Genomic DNA, 23,075 nt, shown 5'->3' on the forward strand with positions numbered 1-23,075 from the left:
ATAAACCATAGATATAAGTATGTCGTGGGCGTGTCTGTAACCTTAATTTTATCTTACTTTTCTGAAAATGATTAAAATTCTTAAATATCGAAATTCTTTCTTGAATAAATAATGAATTTCGGAAGTTTCTCAAATCGTAATAAATTCACCATTCTACTGATTTTCTGTTCAGTGTTTTTAGTAGATATTGAGTACATAGCAAAAATATAACCAAACAATTCCAGTTCACATGATCAAATGTGAATACTACTCAAAAAATTACAATTTGAATGAGAAAGGGTTTAAATATGAAAATAAATTTATTATTCTAACAGAATGTTGAGAGATACCACAGAAAAAATAAACCGATAGAAGTGTATTGTGGGCTTGTTTGGATGCCCAAAGTATGGTCAATTTTCCGTTAGTAAATATTGAACTTCTTTGTAGTCATCAGTAGATCAATCAGTTATTTACACGACCCACTGGTTGGGTTAAAAGGCCGATCTTTGATCAGCCTTTTAAACATAGAAAAACAGCCATAGATCAATGTGCCGCCGCTGTGTTAACATAGACCGTAGATGTATAAATTGTGTATACCGAACATTTCAATTCTCATTCTCACAACACAGAAATAGAGATGGATAATCTGAAATGGACTGTTCCGAGCTGGACCGCAATGACAGGCTATTTCAGGTATTACCATCTCTATTTTTCTGTCAATGATTTGAGTTGCCCAGTCTACAAAAATTATACACCTATGGTCAATCGCCACACCCATCTCGGATGCTGACTGACAGTTATCGAATCTTTTTTTTCCCGTTTGATCATTGGAGGTTCGTGATCAGGTCAAAATGATCGGGTTGATCACAATCGACCCGGGACTACTTATTTCTTGAAAAGACACAATCAATTTCAATAGCCTGTCTGGAACATAGGAGACGAAAGGTATGATATAACTTAGCAACATGAGTTTACTTTCAATTGTTATAAATTACACTTCTAGGCATTTTCTATTCAGTGAAAGTTATAAAAAGAATCTCATATTAAGTAACATAAAAAAATACCTTAGACCGCCCATTGCTTTGATTTAAATTGGGCTAACTATTTTTTTTTTTTACTTTTGCAAATAAAATATAAAATTATATTTCTATTGTTATACTAGTTATATTGTGAAATATAGCTACAATTTACTGTCAGCCTTTTGGAGCCCCAAGAAGGTGGGTGGTGAATTATGCCTTGTTAGCCTAGTGTGCATACGAACTAGACTAAACAATATGAAGTTACAGTAAAACCCTCATATAAGGTTTATACCTTTTTCCAGTACTTTGAAAACCTGATAACAGAGTTTCACTGCATCACAACAACAGTTAAGAAATAAACCAAACTAGACTTAACAATTTTAAGTTACATTTAAACTCTCATGTAAGGTTTATCGCCTTTTCTAGTACCTTGAAAAACTTTATAAGAGTGTTTCACTGTATTGTAATGACATCAGTTAAAAATTAAAAACGGAATATGTACCTTCAATAAAACCCCATAAAAAGAAAGTTTTTTTTATACGGACCCTTCAAAAATTTTACAAGTAGGTTTTGACCCTCTTATAAGGCTTGCATATAAGAGTTTTTCCATTGAAAAATCATATAAGAGAGATTTACTGTATTGTGTGCATATAAATTAGACTAGGAAGTCATTTTAAATGAATGTTGGTAATAATTGTGTTTGAAAGGTCGGTTAGTTTGTAGGTAAGGAGTATAGTTATGTACATTTACAAATTTGCGAATAAAAAAATATGCAATATTTTATTCATTTTGGAACATAGGTAAAAAGTAATAATATTATGCTAATAAAGCGATATGACGTAAAAAAGCAAATACGGTCTTAAACTCTGGCGATGAATTCTTGGTCACATCTGAAATCAACGAAAACAAATACAAATTAGAATATATACAGTGAACTCTTGAACGGGAACTTTTTTAGCGGGTTTCACTGTGTTTAAAATAAAGTCTATTGGAGTGGTAGGTACTCTCAGCTTTAGCCGTGTTTAGTGAATAGACCCGAGTATCCAGCAGGTACATCCTAACCTTCCTCCTTCCCATCTCATTCACCTCCAACTACCCTCCATTTGGGGTAATCACATAAATAAATTAACTACCTGGCCACATCTATATTTCTAAAGTTTTTACCTAATTTTAAAATTGAATAATTTGGTTATATGCTTATTTTTTGACCGATAAATGATCATTTTAAAGCTCGATAGCTTATGATGGAAATGATTTTGTAGTGCTGCTGCTGCCGATTTATAAATTCCAGAAAAAGCTGCGAAAATTTCATGATGCCAGAACTCACCGTTTCAGATATTTTGCTACATTTGGTTTATTGGGCTTATCATTATAAATATATTTCAAATGCTATTTTTGCACAACATCAAAAAAAATGATTTGGAATACAATACATATGCAGGGTTTTCCAATGAGAGGTGTTATTTTAAATAGCCCGCTATTTCGGTAGATGTTAATTTTGGAGCTGTCATTTTTTGACATTTGACAAGTAGAAACTACGCCATTAATAAAAATGGAACGATACACGCTTCAACAACGCACTGAAATTATTAAAATTCACTTGAGTGAATCAAATGCAAATCATCTTGAGTGATGATGCCCATTTCCACCTCGGTGGCTTCGTCAACAAGCAAAATTGTCGCATCTGGGACTCGGAAAACCCAAGAATTATTGTTGAAAAGCCTCTCTATCCTCAACATGTGACTGAGGCTGAAAATGAGGCTGGAGAAACAGTTACGGTGAATGGATTGCGCTATCAAGAGATGATTAATGATTTTTTATGGCCGGAATTGGATGGTATTGATCTGGACAGAGTTTACTTTCAACAAAACGGCGTTACGTGCAACACAAGCAACTAAACCATTGATCTTTTACGATTGAATATCAAAATAACACCTCTTATTGGAAAATCCTGTATTATGTACGTCGGAAAATTTAATATTTTATACGTACTATGTACAATTTTCAACAAATTGTGAATATTATTTGCTAACACTATAATAAAAGTCCTAAACTTGAAAGGTATTAAAGATAGCAACTACATATTTGTTTGCATTAGAGATAGCATCGACAGGCGCAAATGTAATTCATTTTAGTTTTAATCAATACAAAATATAAAATATTTCAAGAACTGTTCGGCTCAATAAAAAATTAATCGTTTTTATTAGAACTTGCACCTAAGTACACAATAGAATGTAAATATGACATGCACACAATTATATTCTGTCTATGTTGAAAAATGAATAATGCAAAAGACGTGTCAGTTTTTAAACATCAATACTTCTGTTATGAAAATCAATTTATTGTCCACTCAAAACTGTCATAATAATTATTAATACATTATAGTTTTCTTTATAAATAAACATGAATGTAAAATAATTTTAGTTAAAATTTTAAATTTAAACTTCTATTGGGTTCATAGACATACAAAACAATAGACCTGCAATGAGAGAAAGGGGAACAAACTAAATTGTGCAGTGTGGGGAAGTGGAGTGATCATCTTTCTGTGATTTGTCAATACAGTAGAACCCCGTTAATTCGAACCCCGAAAATTCGAAAAAACGCGTAATTCGAAATTTTCGGCAAAAAAATTTCCGCAGAAAAATTTTTTCATACAAATTTTTTTTTAATTCGAAATTCGTTAATTCGTAATTCGAAATTTATTTTTGTCCGCGCACGAAAATTTGTTCGTGTAATTCGACAAAATTTGATTTTTGCGAAAATAAATCATAATATTTCGTAAATCTGAATCTAAAAGTCAGCCGTGGCGGTAAAACGCCGAAAAATGTATTTTTACGTGGTTATACATCGTCCTAATTAGTATTATTATTTTGTAAATCTGAATCGATTTAAACTGGAATGTAACAATACTTTTTCAAATTTATTTCGAATATCCGAGTTTGAAGGGCCGACAAATACGTTTTACGCGGATATATGTCGTAGTTTTACGAGTTTACACCGAATATCTGTATTTAAAGGGTCGGCCGCGACGAAACACAACCGCGAAATTTCGATTTACGCGTAAATATATCGTATTTTTACGAATTTATTTCGAAAATCAGAATTTTAAAGGGTCCGCTGCGACGGAAATCGGACGCGAAATTTCAATTTACGCGGAAATATATCGTATTTTTACTAACTTTACTTCGAATATCCGAGTTAAAAAAACGGCGCGACGGAAATCAGTCGAAAAAATTCGATTCACGCCGAAATATGACATATTTTTACGAATTTACTTCAAATATCTGAACTTAAAAGGCCAGCCGCGACCGAAATCGGCAGCGAAATCTCGATTTACGCGTAAATATACAGCATTTTTACGAATTTATTGCGAATATCTGAATTTAAAGGGCCCGCTGCTACGGTAATCGGCCGCGAAAATAAAGAAATAATTGGTATTAATACGAATTTACAGCTAAAATACCACATGGATTTGAAGAGGCAGCTGAGAAAATCGATTTTAGGCATATTTTTTTTTTTTTTTCATAAAACTTCGAATTGCGTGGGAATTCGTTAATTCGAAATTTGATTTTTGATGTCCCGTGGATTTCGAATTAACGAGGTTCTACTGTAGATGTATCCGACGGTATACACAACATCACTTGTATCACTAGTTAGTCCTTGAAAATAAAATCGGCTTACAAATTACTGGTCCTTTTTGCAATAGCAAATTTTGCAAATTGCTGGCTCTGTAAAAAACTTAACTACAAATCCAAAATCAGGTTAAAGTGTCAATTTTTAGCATTTAGCCAGGCAATTCTGTTAAAAACGAATATTCAGAATCTGCACAGAAAAGTGCCACAGTGGACTGCGCCACAAACCATTGTCTTACTTTAACGAACCTTATTATTCTGCGCATGGTCTGGTTATTTAAATGTGCACTCTTCGGCGGTCAACGAACGACTGATGTCGTAGTTTATTCAAAGCATTCTCGAACCCCCTTGGTGCCAAAAATAAGGTCACATGGTTTGCGTCCAGCTCGTCGAAATGATACCCAGATTTTATATTAGGCAAGTCTATTAATTTGAATATCTATGATTGCGTTGTGATTTTATAAATTAATAATTATTGAAAAAAAAAATTACTTACCCAAATTATTGAGACCACATCTGCAACTGTCTGAGGTCTGGATCGTCTTCTTCCACAACAACTGAAATTGCAAAACCCATAGTTTATTTCAATTATCAACAACCTAGCACTCCTTAAACTACTTTTTTAAAACCTCAATAACATCATTCAATATGTTATTGAGATTTTTATAAAGATATTTCTACATTTAATATTAAAAATAACAATGTATCGGATGAATTGATGGAGAAACGGAGGGTTGAATGTATTAATCATATTATCAACTAAGAAAAGTCACTTAAACTTCTGCAAATAAAGAACTGACGCTCTATGAAGTGGTCAGACAACTCAATTGTCATTGTCAAATCATCTTGCATCTTGCAAACCTTTAATTTTAAAGACGAATTCTTGTACAGAAATGCACATTTACATTGGTAAGCACATTGTATCGAGATTAGAGGAGTAAAGCCCTTTTTCCACGGGGATTCACAGACATCCGATACATAAGCTGTGTACTCACTTCGCAAAAACTTGTTGCGCGCAGTACGTATACATCGCTACAGAAGTTGAGAGACCTGCACCTCCAACATTAATTGTTGAATTATCGAAATAACCTCATTCTCAATGGAACATTTGCTTGAGCTGTCATTTTTATATCCCGTCAATCTTTGTTGACTGTTTTGTTCCTAGCATTGATGGAAAAGCACACGCATTATTGCAAAATGTTTGGCACAAGCGACGTGAGTTGGAACAACCTCAATGGGCTAGTCGCGGGAGACTGGCGGTCGCCGACAAGTTATACAAACATTCATGTAGATGTGCGGCAGTAATCGCCAAGATACTTGAATCGTCGAGTATCAGATACTTACTTATCCTTATGGAAGAAAGGTCTTACTTTTAGAGACGAATCCCATTGTTAGTTAATCCTAATTAAGAAATTTATACAGATAAATACGTTGTAATGGAATTAGTGCAATTTTTAACTGACCTTTCTTGCTTTCTTTCGCTTTGGCGGCAGGAGCCAATTCTCCCATGGGAACGTTGGGAAGCTGGTCTGTCTCTCCAACTCCCAGCAGTTCTTTGTCCAGTTCCTCCTATAAAATCAAAAACAATAAGTATAATTCGTAAGTGGAGTCTCATTCTTTCTGAGCAGACAAAACTAAAACACTGAGATTGGAAGCTTAACCTCTTACCGCAAGACGGCATCACCCGTCGCCAGGAAATCCAAAAATTTACGTTGACTCCGGCTCATTCGATTTTTATAACACTTATATGTAAGGTTCGAAACGTGTGGCATCATATGATGTCATCATGCATGTGAGAAAAGTCTATGACAAACTCTCATGGGACTAATTCATCAATAATTATTACTAATTAGTGGTTCAATCGAATTTTAACAGCTTTTCATTTTTAAACTATAAATGTGTGTTTCTACATAATCTATTTAAATTATATTTAAAGCTGTCCTATATGCTGGCCCAACGTATAGAGGACCACTTGGCGTATATTGGCCATTGCAACATGTTGGCCACCAACATTGGTCAACCAACCGATTAGTGTCAGTTTTTTGTGCACATATCAAAGGATCTTGGTGCCAACACGCCAACAGCGTTCATACGTTGGCGAGTAGCACCAACGTTGGCCCAACGTATACTGGCAACTTTATATATTTGTTTAGGTTCTGACTGATAATTTATAATTGATTACTATGAATTTTTTTCTAGATTTGATAGGTCATGCGGGAAGAGGTTAAAATAAATACACAACTTTATAATAATTGATTGAAACTGAACTCAAATTAAATCATAGAACAAAAGAAAGGTTCATAACCAATTGAATGTCCACCTAAACTCTGAACTGTCTCGGAACAAATTCAATAAATTGAATGTGATTACTATTTTAGTTATATTTCACAATTTGTTTGTCAGGCGTTAGGGTGAAGTTTGCTTTAATTGAGTGCGCACATTACGAATTTATTATGTCAAAAAACCTGTATGTATGTATGGTACATAATTAGATATGAACGAACCTGTTCTAATTCTTCGAGTTCCTTCTCCAATTCTGACTCGTCGATGTCCTGCCCGAAGGCCACGGGATTGCTGATGGCGTCGCTGATTTCTCGGGCCACGTCTTGCTGCTCGGCTATGTCGTCCATCATGTCGTGAACTTGGTCTACATCCCTGCAAACATAACAATAATCATTGTAATATATAATCATAAGATAATATTAACAACTCTCTTATCTGCTGGGGCTTTACTTATATATTATTTTTATTGACACTTCACAAGAGCGCCCCTGTTTATGCAGTCTAAAGACAGGGAAACTATATCGCCATCCGGTTGAGCAGCATTGTGAGGATGTAGAAAGGGATTTATTAATAAGGGTCTTGAAGAGAGCCGCGTTACACGAAGGAGGAAAAACAGATACCCGTAGCTCTGTTTATTACACAAAAACGAGTCGAAGAAACAACCCATTCTCATAAAGCCAATATATACTGTTAACGAGTGTTTCGCTCGCCACCGTCGAGTTATGTACGTGCAACAGTGCATAGAGGATCAATGTTGCTAGCTCCATAGAACAGACTCAGCATTCCTACATTATGTCTGTACACTAGAGAAGGCAATCGGTCTGTTGACAATGAATTGTCAATCAGATGAACCCCTCTCCATCTTCCCCCACTTTTTTCATCCTCACAACATTCTCCAAATGGGGATGCTATAGTTCCACTAGTTCTGGGTCGTAGAAACACTTTTGTGGTCTCACAGCATGCGGACCTACAGCTGTAGATACGATGCTACCAAGAACTTCAGAATCATTCCATTATAACTGTTACAATTAAAATTGTGTTCTGAGAATTGGTACAGTGTTCACCTGAAGTTTATTGTGCATGCATATCAGGCGCAGTCCATACATGCTTTGGATTCACCGCATCTCTTATGTTCTAGATTATTATTTAGAGTCAAAAAGCTTTTAACTTAATTTCTACATTTTATAAATTTTAAATTAAATATCCCTGTCGAAGACTTAAAATACAATTTCTTATTAAATACTCTAAAAATACATACATTAGAAGATAGACGTAAAATAAACGCTTTAACGTTCTTATTCAAAATACTTAACTCTAAATTCGACTGTTGTGAACTCCTGCAACTTATAAACATACATACACCCACAGTAACAACACGACAAAATACAATATTCTACAGCAGCACACATAAGCGTAACTACATTGCCCACTCTCCAATACAACGATTTCACACCATGGGAAATCATTACTTGGGTGATGTTGACATATTCAATACCAACTTGGCAAGTTTTGTGGATCATTTAAAACATTTATTTCAACAATACTCCTAAACACATCATATAAACCTAAAAATAGCTGTAATTTTCTGTTTTTGTTTCATGTGTTTGTATGACTTGTTGCATAGCTTTTATCAAATGTAATTTTATTCTTATTTTTTATGTTTGAAAGTATTTGTCAAATTAAAATTATACTACCAACCATGTAAAAGCCCTCTGGGCGTTAAATAAATAAATAAAATAAAATAGTGTTAGCAAAAAAAGACACTATGCACAGAGCGAAGGATTTATAGAGTTAATTCGATGTACTATTTTTGTTTGATATGTATATTTGCATCTTGTTCGTGGGCTAGTCTGTACATTAGATAGTAGATTTATATATGTATATATTGTCCAGCGTTCCTTCTACAAAAAGTCACCGACTGCCTCTGATGCATAAATACCATAAGTCACACTAATTACTGCTAATTTAGGAGTATGGCATACCGATAATTATTACCAAGTAAAGACCGAGGAAGAGGTGGATAGAATGTGTGGAAGAGGATTGAAAGCAAGACGGAAAGGATTGAAGACTGGAGGCGAACGGCTAAGAGACCGCAGTCAGTGGATAATCCCACCCTGGGATGTACCTCCGTATGGAGATAAAGCAAGACTTACATGTGTTTATGTGCAGCCTTGAGGGCATCTGCTGCATTCTTCATGGTGGTCAGCACGGCCGTATTGGTGTTGGCCCCTTCTAAAGCCTCCCGCTGCATCTCCACGGTACTGAGGGTGCCATCGATCTGCTGCAGCTGCTTCTCATAGCGCTTCTTGCGCTTCAGCGCTTGAATGGCCGCTGGAATATGTTAAAATAAAGAGTGAGATTGCGTAGTGTGCATAAATTGGGCAGGTACTTTAAAGATTTTACTCAATGTTTGAAAATGTTCTAATTTTTTCATTTCACTGATAAAAGGGTGTAGGTTTCTAAGGTGGATAATTATTGGGGTACTTTTTTAATGGATTTTACTTAATATTTAAATTAAATAAATTTGATCGCTTTGAAATATTTCACATGCTTTAATTAAATACTGCGAGTAGAACACATATCGGCCTTTTAAATTCTTTTTATAGGCCCAGAAAAAATAATGTATCAGACCCAAAAAAACTGCTATAAAGTTCAAAATCTTCTACTTACGAACGAACCTCTTTTCGATTATAAGTTTATTGTATAATGTGGCAAATTAAGATCTTCAGAAATGATCATAAAACATTTGAATATTTGTGCCTGAAGTTTGCAAAAATGAGAATATTCAGATAATATTGAAAAAAATAAAATAATAATAATAATAATAGTATGGTTAAAATAAAGCTAGGATATGTTTAGCGGTGGTGTCCCCAATATCAACAGCAGTGGTGATACCGTCCACAGCAAACTTATGTGTCAATCTGTGTGTCTATGGGTTGGTTTGTAACATATAAAAATGCAATTCTTTCCTTCAAAATATCAGTGTTCGTAAAAGAAACACATTTACACAAAAGTGCAGCTGAGCCTTTATTGGGTTGGCAGGTGACAGGTGTGGGGGGCAGCAGATGTTCTGCCAGTTATTTGAATGCCAAGGGAAACTAGCTCCTATGGGACAAAGGACTCTACCTAGACATTCTGAAGCATTCACAATATTTTTGTGACTGTTTTCGAAAGATATTTCATGTGCAAATTGTCATTTTTGCTGGAGAAAAATTAGTACACTAGAGGCATAATATATCATGTCCAGTTTTACCAAATATTACATTGAAATTAATCATAAAAAATATTTCATTAGCTCCAGGCCATAAGAAAAATAATGGCCTATGTCATCTTTGGGGATGCTGTGGAGTGTTTTTTTTTAAGGAAGTAAAGGAAGTTTTGGGAAGGAAGCGGGTATGAGGGATGGGTAGGAATCTGGAGGTCAGTGGATCCAGGAGTGATGAACATATGAAACCATTTCTCCCAATCTGCTGCAAGGCCATTAATCAAACACTTATTAGAACTAGATATTTAGATGTCCTCTATCTCTAATGTACAGATTTTACACGAAAATGGCGCCATTTGATTAATTTGTGTTAATTCACAAATTACTCATTTAAAATAATATATAGTATATTTGTGGCACGTTCCAGAGTGGAATATACTTTCAGTATCGCCCTGGTGTAAGACCAACATTCATAATTGAAACATTGCTTGAAATGACTGTGGCCGTGTTTCGTGACCAGCTCTGAATAGCCAGGTTCTTCCCACCTTCCTTTTCCCCTCCCACTACCTTTAACCTCACAACAGACTCCATTGGGGATGGCATAGTCTCACTGGCTCCATACAGTTGTGAGCATTTGGGACTGTTCTACGGTTCCACATTTAAAAAAATAATAATAATATTATTACTATTTAATCCTTTCACCGTGTTTCCAATGTTTATAGGATAATGGATGTACACAACACTTTTTGTGAGTTTCATATAATTTCTAAGAAAATGAAAACATACAATATGAATGCGCGTAATGCTGGGGGAACGGTTCATTCCCGCATACAATATGCGTGCAGTAGTAAAGCGTTACCTAAATCATGTGTCTATGTTATTATTTTTTTTATACCAATAAGAAATGTACAAAATATTATTAGGATAAGTGGTTAAACATTGATAAAAAAAACACAAATACGATAAGATGAGTCAATATTGTTTATTGATAATGTTTGTTTATGCCAAACTGACGTTTAAAAGTTAAAAACGAAAATCATCAAAAGTATTTTTGCAATATATTTTGAAATATTTCGAATACAAGAATTTTGATTATATCCGCCCAATTACAACAGCGAGGACATCATTTTTTCAGTTTGATTAATAAAATGAAGGTCACGTCGCTATGACGAATATAATTTTATCTCTAGTGGGGAAACCTACAAACCTAAGTTTGACAGAAGCAGTTTGTTGTAGAAAGTATCCTAAGTTTTACTAACCTCGTTTATTTTTCGATGCATTTTTCTTTGCTAGTTTAATTTCATCTTCTATTTTGGCTTCTAAGAAAGTTTGTTTTTTGATTAACATTTCTTCCGTATCTCTCAGTTTTTGAATTGCTTCTCCGGTTGTCATAGCCTTATCCTCCTTCTTGCCCCCAAAAACTTTGGTAAAGAAACTCATTGTGGCCGATTTTAAAAACAAACTAAACACTGAATAATTTTATAATCAATGGTGATGCTTTATCATCACAACGAGCGAAGAAACACCAGGGATAATTGTGCAATCTCAGCCAAAATGTCGGAATAAACTGTTACGGATTTGTGTTTAGACGTCACACATAGAGAAAATTCAAGTATGCGTCACTTTTACGGCAGAACCAGATGTGCCATACGAAATTCAGTGTTGTCCTCCTAAAGCATGTAAATATTGAAATTGTTGGTACTTTCTTACAAGCTCTGTGTTGCTCTGTACCAGGAAATATTTCGAAGGCGTGGGAAAAAATCAGCATATACCATCTTTGCAAATAATGGCATCGGCGTCGCCAGTCAGCCAGGATAACTTTGTGGATTCAAAAATTATTTGTTCGTTCGTTTTCGTTAGTTCTTCCTTTACCACCTGCAAATATAGATGGATCAAGCTGTAACTTTTGCACTATAAACAAATAATATTTCTGTAAGCCTTTATTTACCGACTAGTTTAATAAACGTTGATGTCTTTCCTAAACTTGTAGAATACTGAATGTTCTGTGTTCAATATTTTTGGAATCGCTGGCCACGCTCGACACCAATATTTTTTAGTCAATCAATATTTCAAAATTTTTGCGATTTGGCAGTTCGTCCATGTTTTTTGTTTGTTTGAGGTATTCGTACTGAGCGTGGCCAGCGATTCTAAAAGCTTATCCATTTTCTAATTATTAAGTAAAAGACTTGGTGTGCAGTATCTGGTAAATACACGTTAATTTTTTTTAATGTTTCAGAACTCTTTTCACTATTACTTAAAATATTACGTGTAAACACATAAGTGTATGCTAAACATATTTACTTTGTGAGCTTAGTTTTAAAACAAAAACAGTAGGAACATTTTACATTGAATTAATTATAATATTTGTTAATAGAACAATAATTATTATTGAAATATCAATAATAATAATTTATGTATCTTATTATTGAAATATATGCTACAATGTTAATTGCTGCAATTTGTTCTTACTTCTAAACATAATTAAACCACTCACCTTCTAAATTTACAAATCAATATGTTGGGAATGTTTGCGCCGCCATTATGGTATTACCATAGACGTAAAAACCATAGAGGAATATTAATTCATCTTCACAGTTTGACAGTTCAAGACGGCAGATTCCATAGATCTAAAATGCCACCAATTTGAAGCCGCGGGGTGAAGGGTAAGACGTATGGAAATGCTAAAATCTAATTATTTTTTTAAAATGACGTATTAAATTTCTTGTGTTATAAAATACTCCAAAAATCAGAAACGGATATAACTGCATTAAAAACCCAAAAATAAAATAATAATAGTTCATTATGCACCAATTTGCATACAAATCAGTTCAAAAGAAGTCATACATGATGGCTGCCAGGCAATTTCCCTTCACCCTAGATTTGGCTTCACGCCATACACACAAAATCGCACTAATGCTCTGTCCAGGGTTTTTTTAGGTCCATGGCAGATTCTGACGTTTTGAATAATAATATTCTTGAATATTCTTGTCTAGCTCTGACACCACGAATTTGACAGTTTGAAGTTAAAAATAAACTTTGTAATTTCCGTAAAACTTTAAAATGCAGTATCCTCACCAAACTTAACTTATACTTACAAAACATAAGAACAATGCCGAGATACCTCAGATATCACGAATAGAACAATACCGAACCGTTGATCAAATTAAAACAATGCATTTGTAAGTGAAAAAAACGTCTTTTCTCAGAAATTTGAAGATGGATTTAAAAATAAGCAATCATTTAAAATCCCTAGGCTGCAAATCCAATATAAAAATTGCTCTTGCCTACCAAGTTTACATTGAACTTTTTGAGGTTAAGTTAATGTATGATGTCGACTTTGCCTACAGCAAAGACTTGGACCTTATTTACCTGACTGCCAAACCCATAAAGAAGGCTAATACTCAGATATATATACCGCAGTCTACTTCTCAGACAATTAATATGAAGATCATAAGTGAATACCAAAATAAGTTGTGTGATAAGACTAATGAACAAAGTGTTACCATTGCTTGTGTCGAGTCTGATTCTACCGTGGTTTTATACACATTTACTAGAGGCCTCATTGACGTTCAGGATCCAGAATACCTCACGAGACACAGGACAAGAGAAGAGCGGAAAAACTTCTTGGAAAATGAGATAAGAAAGAACAAATTTTCTATTTTGATGGAAGCGCATAATCAAAGTGTCATTGAGGATTGATTATTGAATTAAACACCTCAAGAGATATATAAAGTGTTAATGAAATGTAATTGCCAAGTAATTATCATAATAATTATCATCCAGTGCAAGCTACACCTATAAATATAAATGTAAACATTAATAATAATATTATCGAACCTTCCCAAACCTGTTCACTACTGGGAATAGAATAAGATATAAACATAAACTGGAAAGAACATGTCTCAAAATCAGTAGTTTTTCTTATGTTCTGGGTACCTTGAGAAAAATATTAAACACCGAATCAGTAATAGCCGCATACTATGGTTATGTATATTCAATAATAAAATACGGTACTATTTTATGGGGAAACTCGGTAAACGCTAAAGATGTTTTCATCATACAAAAGAGATGCATAAGAAAAATTACAAACTCTGATCGTTTAGATTCATGTAGACCTATGTTTAAAACTCTGAAAATTCTGACAGTTACAGACATATATATAATGGAGTTATGCATGTTAGTGCGATCATCTACAGACAAGTTCCCACTAAAAAACTCAACACATAAATACGCTACAAGGCTCACAGAAAACTTACTAATACCAAAAGCAAACAAAACAATATTCCAAAAAGGACCATACTACATGGCCATTAAAGTATATAACAACCTTCCACATAACATTAAACAAATACAAGATACACACAAATTCAAATCGTTACTAAACACTTTCCTTGTTAATAAATGTCACTACACGTTGAGTGAATACCTCACGTAAATGAAACGCCTATTTTTATTGGTATTTATATTTATATTTTTTTTTTTTTTCATTGGTATATGTATTGTTATTTAATCTGTATAAACATTGTAATTATTATAATAAAACAAATAATATTATATAACTATTTTAATTAAATAAATGTGGTTAGCTGGAAGAAATGGGGTCTACCCTTAAGCTACACCTTTTGTAATTTTTATTTTACAATAAATAATTTTTGATTTGATTTAATAAATGTACCTATTTCATGATATATTTTCTTTGATAAGTCGATACATTCTGAGTTCAAAAGTTAATTTTATATTTATTCAACAGATGGCTCCGCTTCATATGTAAATTATTAAAAAAAATTATCACAGAAAACCAATACTGCCCTAACCAGCCATAACTGCCTAATATTTTTCTTACCCTTTTATAAATGTTCTCGCTATTACAGCAGTTTTGCTTTCCTTTGACAATATCGTGAACAGGTTTGTATTGATAAGCTTCAGGCTATAATGTATGCTAATTATTCCTACAATGATTAGATGAAAGATGAAATCTGTAGTATTTATTGTATTTTTTGATTAATAAATTTGGCTGTTGTGAAAGTGAAAAATGTCTTCTCATTTTGAAATTTCTTTTTTTTGATTACCTTCTGAAAATTTTTAAGCTTATTTTCATTCATTTATACTTTTCTGTAGCTACTTACACCAGTCGTGTATGCTTTGAAGCCATCGATTGCAGCATCTTCCTGTACTGAATCTTCAAATTATCAGATTTGACAAAACACAAACGAAAGTATGTTAATGAAATAATTTGAAACTTATTGAAGTATGTTGTAGTTTATATTTATTTAAACATGAAATTATAATACCTAAAACTTGTTAAAAAAATAAATTACATTTATCAATAAAAACCTTAAATATGGTATGTTTAAGTAGACACTTAAGTGTAAGTTATTCTACTTAAATTATGTACAATAAACATGTTTTTCAATAATGGATTGTTGTATTACACAAAACATTGTTTAATATAAAACACTATCTAACATACATACATGACCGCTCAATCATTGACTAACTAATACATTTTAAATGTTAATATTTACACATTTAGATCAGACTAATGGAGAATGCCTTAAATGAATCAAATACTATAATCAAAAGCTTGTAAGTAGTTAATCTATTTTCAGATCTTAGTACCTAATCATTTAATGTCAATTTCATTAACTCATTCTAAATGTTTTCCAGGTTTTTGTTGAAGAAATCATAAATATATTGCAATTAAACAGCAAACTTGATAATTGTTAACATGTATCCAACAATGACACTCAAAATTTTAACATGACTGTATCGAACAATGACGTTAAAATATTAATGTTAACATCTATCAAACAATGACTCGTTTTCAAATGTTTATATTCGAATTTAAAATTGGTTCATTCGTTACCACAGTTAGAAAGTGTAAATTTCAAGAATTTATTTGTAATTGACGTTATAAACTGTTTTATCATTAACAGGAAAATATGCTGTTATGACAAAATAATAATTATTTTATTGAAACAGCTTTCGCTCCACATGGTACCCATTATGTAAATTAATTTGTTTTTTTCTCCATATTCCGATCATAATACTAATGTTTAAAGATTAAGCTAAATTTCTATCTAACTAAATCATATAAAACACTTTAAATATTTCATTTTAAGATGTCTTCTATAAGCTGTAGTAAATTCCACCAGAGAACTTAATAGCAATATGAACTTACCATACTAACACAATAAGTACTTAACACATTATCATTGATTGACTGTTTTTTCTTCTTTTGTCTGAAGACATCTTAAAAGTCATGTCTATTATAATAACATTTAATATTTTTACAAAAAACTCGGCTCTTGTGTAATGAGAAAAGTAAGATATGATGAAACAATAAATAATTTATATGTGCTTTGAACAAAGCAATGAAATTGGATAGAAAAGTTTTTCTTTCGGTTTATTTTTGCATTCTAACACTACTAAGGCGTCCGTAAAAAGACTTAAAAAGTGCTCTTTTTGAACTGGCAGTAAATGAAAGAATTCTTAGTTCGTTAACTAATCAGGCACTTGATTTTTCAACTAACACGAATCACCACTTATTTTAGGTTAAGCTTCTCACGGTTCTTTCTCGGCTTTCTTGTGATTGACCTTTTTCGTCTTAACGCATTTTCCTCGGTAGCAGATTTCTGTCTCGTGTGAAATTTCCGTTGACACTGATGTGCCAATTATTGACATTGGGTCGAGGAATTTAAATCCTGATGTTGTTGCTTCAGTGGTTTGGATTGTAATCTTTTTCATTTCTTCATTTTGAATCTTCACTGCTTGTTCTTCAATATTCTTCTGCTCCTGGGTTGAATCAGAATCGTCTTTCATGCTTTCGACCTCGGCTAAAATTTCTTCCATCGCTTCTGAAAAGCTTTTTACTTCGGTCGTTGATTTGGATTTAGTTTCAACTGCTGCTGACATTTCAATTAGTTCACTTTGGGGCTGCACAGTTGTGGCAATCAATTGTTCTTCTTCTTCAACTTCTTCTTGTATCTGCTCTGTTGTCTGAGTTTTGTTCACTTCACTGGCTTCTGTGCTCTGGGATATCAAACTGTTCATGAAATCAACTATTGTTGTCTTGATTTCGTAATTTGATTCAGTTGTGGGAGCAATCTCTTCTTCGTATTGAAATGAATGTGTCTGGTTTTCCCTTTCAATGGGTATTTCAGCCTCAACAGGTCCCGAGTTGTCTAATGGCAAACTGACTTCGTGATTGGTCATCTCCATGGCAATCAAGTCTGGTGCACCCGTTCCAAGGTCCATAGCTTCAGGATTAAATTCTGTCACAGATTCTCCTTGGTCAGACTCTGATGGTGGTAAAGTTGTCTGGATCATTTCCAAACTCTCCACTTGTTGATACGATACCGTTGTTGCTACTGTTTCTTCGACCTGTGGTAAAGAAGTTGTTGTGATGACTTCTTCAAAAGATTTTTCAGTTGTTTTTACGAATTTTTGCTCTGTTTTAAGGGTTTTTGTTTTATCCTGGTCGCGCACAAGATCGTTTGCCGAGTTTTTGTAGAACTGAGATTCTGCGGTTTCGAATACTTCTTTGTTTACTGGACGAAGTTTGCGCCAAAAGCCCCTGCGGCGTGGTTTCCTTGATGTGCTGGTTTCTTCCTAGAAAGTAAAAAAAAAACAAATTAGTTTTCATCGTTCATGTTTTAAAAATAAGTTGAAAAAAAATAAAAAAGGATAATGTTAAAAATCCTTACCTCTGTTTCATCGGAATCTGTTTTGAAACTACGATTCTCGGCAATGGTCGTAAAGCTTGTAGGAGCCGTCGGTTCAACATTCTGTAAAGAGATCTTCCTGATTTCTGAGTTGACATTCATGATAGTCTTGGCGTGGTTTGTTTCGGCAGTGGACTCTGGTGGTATTTCGCCAATTTCTCCACCCTCATGCTTCATCACCGCTACATAATCTTTGCTGTATTCATCTTCATCCTGCTCTTCCAAATTCCTCATTACTTCTTCCAAAACGCTTTCGAATGTTGAAGTGGCGTCAGATGCCTTCACGCTCTTATCTTTACGTATTTCTTTGTGAACAGCTCCTGCAGGTTTTTTAATGTGATTACTGGCTGGTGTCACTGAAATCAGCACGTCTTCGTATGGACTTCTGGCTGTAATGATGTCAGGTTCCTCGGGATTGATCTTTGTCCCAAATTCAAAATCTGTTTTAACTGTATCAGCAATTACATTAGGATTGAAGACAGGTCGAAAAGAGTTGGATGAAAGTTTTGGAGACCAATGGCTATCAGATTTTCCACTGTGTCGGCTTGCTGAGTTGAATTCAACGAATTCAGGCTGGTTGATGGAGTCGAAAGAAGCTTGATCTTCTTCATTTTCGTCTGTACTTTGAGGAGTCCTGTCAGGTAGAGATAGTGGCCTTTTGAAATATCTCGTGGTTGGTTGTCTTCCTCTGTACTTCGTTGGTGCCCTCGGTGTGGTCAGATCTGGTGAGCTGAACGATTGTGCTGTCTCTTCTTCATAAGTTGATCTGCTGAATTCTGGTGTTTCTGTTGTTGTTCTAGCGCGCATGCGCCCTCGGACCCGTATTCTCTTATTTGTTGGCTTCACGCTAGTGACCTGGCTTTCTGTAGTTGTTTCCAATGCTGGAGCAGTTGGCCTGATAGGTCTCCTTCTGATGAAATGATTTCTCTTAGTTGTTGGAGTGAAATCGCTTTCAGCATCCGCGGACGGTGATGGCATTGCTGATGTGGACTCCGGAATAAAGACTGGGTATTTGAAGGTTGTGGGACGGGAGTCCGTCCTTACTTGCTTCCTCTTGGATGTCAATTCTTCCTCAATCTCTTCAATCTTCATGGTCGTCCGTCTGTTACTGAACAGAGGCCTGTAAGTACTGGGGCTATTCAGTGGTTTTCTCGTGTAGTCGAAACTGTTTTCGGTTATTTCTTCAGCCTTCTTACTTGAAAAAGAGTCTGAAATGGATTGATATTCATCATCAGTGCGTTTAGGGATGTTCAAAGAAGACAACAACTTTGGACGTGCTCGCAATTTGCTTCTGAATTTTGGCGCTGGTTCCTCAAATACGGGAGTTTCAGGCGTGGTGGGTGCCTCAGTAACTGAAATGGTTTGTTCCTCTTCTTTAACAATAGTTTCTGGTTCTAGAATGGCCTCCATAATTTCTTCTACTATTTTCGGTTCAGTTAATTCTTCATATTTTGAAGTTGAGGAACTAAACGGAATGCTTTGAGTTGTCCTATCGGGAGAATATTGTTCACTAGTTGGTCCACTAGGGGAGTTTCCATTTATTTCAACATATATTTCGGGCTTTGTTATATAACGCTCTTGTTCCCCCTGGAAAATAGGTTCATTTTGGTAAACGGAAGGAGGCGCTGACGAGGCCGTATCTTGTACAGAATACGACCGCTGGGTATTGCTGGTTGTTTCGTAAATTCGGATATTTTCTCTATCACTGCTCAAGCTGCTCGGCATGGCTGTAGTCGTGTGCACTTCGAGGGTGCTTCGTCTTTCGGATATTGTGACGGGGTAATTTTGGTGTAAGACGTCTCTCTGGTAAGCTATGTTATCTTCTTCAGTCTTGACCTTCTTCTTGGGTACGTAATCAGATCCTTCAGTCGCCTTGAAGTGTGTCCTTCCTCTCATCCTCATTCGGATGTTTTTTGTTGTCGGTTTTTCAGTTGGAATTTCTGTTGTTGTTCTTTCACTGTCTGGTTTGCTTCGGTTATATTGCTGCCTGGTCGTGAATTTTCCTTGTCCTTTCCTGGCTGGTTCGAAGCCACTCATGCTCTCCACACTTGGGTCAGTGGTGGTGGTGGTGGTTGATCTTGAGCTCTCAAGTTTGGTGCGGAATGTATTTGGTTTGCGTTCCCGGATTGGTACTCGGCGTGTAGTGCTCCTTGAGGAGACGGTTGTTTCCGCATCATCCGGTTTGGGAGTTGTGTAACGCGGGCGACCCCTGGAGGGAAGTGGCCTCCTCTTGATTGCAGCCTTCGTCGTTGTCGGAGGAGCAGGAGTGGTTGTTGTGGTAGTAGTCGTGGTAGTGGTAGATGTTTGGGTGATTTCAGTTGTAGGAACGTCGGTTTCGTATTGAATTTCTTGAGTCACGTCGGTATCTTCTGGTTCAACTGGACCATTGGTGTATTGGTTGTATGACTGTGTGAATGTATCTTTCGGTTTGTTTCTGAACGAGTCATACTGCTCTGGTGTTGTCTCTTCTACTGGGGGTGGTTTGGTTTCAGAAATTTCTTTTTGGAATGATTCCGTTACGTAAGGCCTAGGTGAGTAATCAATGATTGTAGAGAATCCAGAATTTGGTCTTTGCTGGTTTTGATTTTGGTTCTGGTTAGAGAACTGTTGATATTTCTGTTCAGGCTGAGCAAAAGCATTAAACAAGTGCTGGTCTGTCACGCCAGCGGGCTGTCTATAGTTATTGGTATTGTAACTCCTAATTTCGTTTCCTCGGATACTTGTCCTGAAGTCCACTGGCTCGTAGGGATTTTTGAGTTGTAATGCTGAATTGATGTTGTATGGATTCTGTAACTCGTACTTTGAGGTAGAGGGAAGTGGCGATGTCTGTTTCTGGGTTGTCGTATCTCTTCCAGTAGTGCTGAACCTAGGTGGCGAAGAATTATCTACTGCCGCATTGGTGATGTAATGGCCTCTACTGTCATAAGATAATGGGTTCGGAGATTTCGTAGTGGGAAGAGTGCTGTAATCTGGTCCTGGGAAACTGAAGTAGCTTACTGAAGGTCTCGCAGATGTGGAAAAGTACGCACTTTGAGGTGCGCGCGATGAGTTAATGATGGCGGGCTCTGGTTGCCTAGAAGGCTGCGGTCTGAATTGATTGAATGACGATTGTTCTAATGGCACAAACGGAGGCGGTTTGATTCCTGACAGCGTACTCTGTTGGAAGTTTCCTGGATTTGGAGTAGCGGAAGGGAAGAAGCTGAAATTATTCTGCTCTGTAGAAGATCTGAACGATTCTGTGGTAGGAGATTGTGGGAAAGTAGAGTAGTCAATTGAGCTTGGGAAAGGAGATGGCGGCAGATCATCAGACTCTTGCATAAAAGGATTGACAATCACTGAACCAACGTGCGGAGCGGGGAAAGGAATCTTTGCAAATCCATCTGGAGCCTTATAACTCAGTGGCGCAACGAAGAATGGTAACTGATTTACCTTGCGCTGAATCCTGTTTCCATCAATGCTTGACAAATAAGGGAGGTCAAATTTCGCGTATTTAGATGGTACCTTCAAACTTGATGGACCGACGAATACATCAGGAGAATCGGGAATAATCGTGTCTAAAACTGAAATGCTCCTAGATTCTTTAAGGATTCTCAAAACATCGCTGAGCTGGGGATTTCCTTGACCTTTGTGAACCATAAAGACCGCCAGAGGTGGTTGATGAGCCTTCAATTTCTTCGATCTCGGTGTTGTGATAGCAGGAGACGGGAAAGATTGTGTGAATGGCAAAGCTGTTGGCGATGAGGGCTGCTGGTATTTTGGAGCAGAGTGTTTATGGAAATGATTCTGGTTCTGGAAAGATCCCTGTAGATTTTGCGTATTCAAAGCCTGCTGCAAAAGGTCTTGTTGAATGTTATGCAATTGCGTTTGTTGCCTGCTGTTGTAATTAGGAGGGGTGGGTGAATATAATTGATTGTTAAACTGAATCGGAGATCCTACTGAGTCTATCAATGGATTATCCTTGCGGGAGTTTTTCAAGAATTGTTTCACATCGAACTTCTTGTTTTGAAGAGTCTCAAGTGGCACGTATAAGAGCTGGACTTCTTCCTTTTCTACGGTGGTTCCAGAAGGCGTAGTGTGTGGGTAATTCGAAGAAGATCTCTCAGTCATGATCTGAGGATTTGGAGCAATGGCTGAATTTTCATTAATCTTTTCCCTCAAGCTTGGTAAAGGAGCCTTATCATTGGTGCCTCCCAGATATTGTCCTGACACATTCTCCACTTTATATCCATCAACGAATCTTGGGATTTCTTGCTTGAATGGCTTAGGAGTCTGTGAATACGGCAGAGCGCTTGCCTGACTAGGGTTCACAACATTGCTATAAAACTGGTTGTTAAAGGCCTGTGGAATGGACTGAGGCTGTTGTTGAAACTGCTCTTGAATACTCTGCCTGAATTCGTTGTATTGTTGCTCCTCTGGAGTCTGTGGAATAAATCCCTGAGGATTGAATCTACTTCTCAGAGTCAGCTGAATCGGTTGATTGAGATTGTTGGGTTGACTCAAGAAGCTTTGTTCCACTGGAGCAGACTGTAGGTACAGTTGCCTGGAAGCTTCTTGCGGGATGTAGTCCTGAAACACTGGAGTGTCGAAGAAGTTGGGCTGGAAGGGTGTAGGGAGGTTGAGCACTCTGGCAGAAGCTTGTCTCTTGCTGATGGAGGACTGAAGTGGCACCCATTCACTGTTCTCTCCAGTTAGTTCTCTGGACCACCTCTCGTTTGCTTCACAGCAGCTGATGGCGAGAAGAAGGAATATGACCTTCATGGTTGCAGCGGCTCCTACCCGCGCCGCACTTGTCATCTGGAATTAATAAATAAATAAAAATTAAAATGGAGGTTTAAGAAATCAAACAAAGCAATCTCTTAACAGGTTCAAATATCAAATTTTCAATTATAGGCACCTACAAGACTAAGCCACACTTTGATAATGACTTTGGAAGCCGTAATGGTTGTCTCGCATAATAATAATAAGCAAAACAGTAATGCACAAATAATTATTACAACTAAGTTTATACCAAATTGCAAAATAAATTATAATCGTCACTTATAGTAAAAGGAGCTTAATTTATAAAAATGTTAAGTAAGTAAGTAATGAATTATGTATAACTCTAGCTTTACCTAAGAGTTGCAAATTTTTCAATTTCCATTTTTTGTGGGGTATTCTAGGCCATTATTTCAAATTTTGGAGAGAGGAAAGGTGAATTTACATGTTAATTTTATTTAGAGAGGGAGGGAAGCAA

General features: G+C 35.8%; 3 protein-coding genes across 3 annotated transcripts in view; 1 reads left to right on the forward strand and 2 right to left on the reverse strand.

Annotated features, from left to right (window-relative positions):
• Positions 1 to 812: 812 nt before the first annotated feature.
• Positions 813 to 11,748, reverse strand: shrb (charged multivesicular body protein shrub). The gene is made up of 6 exons (XM_089646556.1): positions 11,378 to 11,748; positions 9,067 to 9,244; positions 7,135 to 7,285; positions 6,094 to 6,199; positions 5,127 to 5,187; positions 813 to 1,888 (listed from the first exon to the last, which is right to left on the reverse strand). Exons 1-5 carry the CDS (start codon positions 11,556 to 11,558, stop codon positions 5,132 to 5,134), a joined length of 672 nt encoding a protein of 223 aa, XP_089502682.1. The 5' UTR covers positions 11,559 to 11,748; the 3' UTR covers positions 813 to 1,888; positions 5,127 to 5,131.
• A 1,341-nt stretch (positions 11,749 to 13,089) lies between these two features.
• On the forward strand, positions 13,090 to 15,132 carry LOC149412167 (tRNA-splicing endonuclease subunit Sen15-like). The gene has a single exon (XM_089646393.1). The coding sequence runs from the start codon at positions 13,335 to 13,337 to the stop codon at positions 13,815 to 13,817; it is 483 nt and encodes a 160-aa protein (XP_089502519.1). The 5' UTR covers positions 13,090 to 13,334; the 3' UTR covers positions 13,818 to 15,132.
• A 282-nt stretch (positions 15,133 to 15,414) lies between these two features.
• Positions 15,415 to 23,075, reverse strand: part of LOC149412168 (uncharacterized) — a 133,093-nt gene continuing 125,432 nt past the window's right edge. Inside the window, exons 2-3 of the mRNA XM_089646366.1 lie at positions 17,825 to 22,636; positions 15,415 to 17,729 (exon numbers count right to left, since the gene is read on the reverse strand). Coding sequence (XP_089502492.1) covers positions 16,683 to 17,729; positions 17,825 to 22,636 — 5,859 coding nt within the window. The 3' untranslated portion in view covers positions 15,415 to 16,682. The remainder of the gene's footprint in view (positions 17,730 to 17,824; positions 22,637 to 23,075) is intronic.

Source organism: Hesperophylax consimilis, chromosome 24 (genome assembly GCF_061612785.1).
Source record: "Hesperophylax consimilis isolate HC1 chromosome 24, BYU_Hcon_1.0, whole genome shotgun sequence".
In the NCBI taxonomy this organism is placed as follows: Eukaryota; Metazoa; Arthropoda; class Insecta; order Trichoptera; family Limnephilidae; genus Hesperophylax; species Hesperophylax consimilis.

Coding starts and splice junctions, on each gene's coding strand:
- shrb (XM_089646556.1), bottom strand. CDS start 11,558: ATGAGTTTCTTTACCAAAGTTTTTGGGGGCAAGAAGGAGGATAAGGCT. Junction 6,200..7,134: donor AACTCGAAGAATTAGAACAG/GTTCGTTCATAT, acceptor TTGATTTTATAG/GAGGAACTGGACAAAGAACT. Junction 5,188..6,093: donor AGCGAAAGAAAGCAAGAAAG/GTCAGTTAAAAA, acceptor TTGCAATTTCAG/TTGTTGTGGAAGAAGACGAT.
- LOC149412167 (XM_089646393.1), top strand. CDS start 13,335: ATGGATTTAAAAATAAGCAATCATTTAAAATCCCTAGGCTGCAAATCC.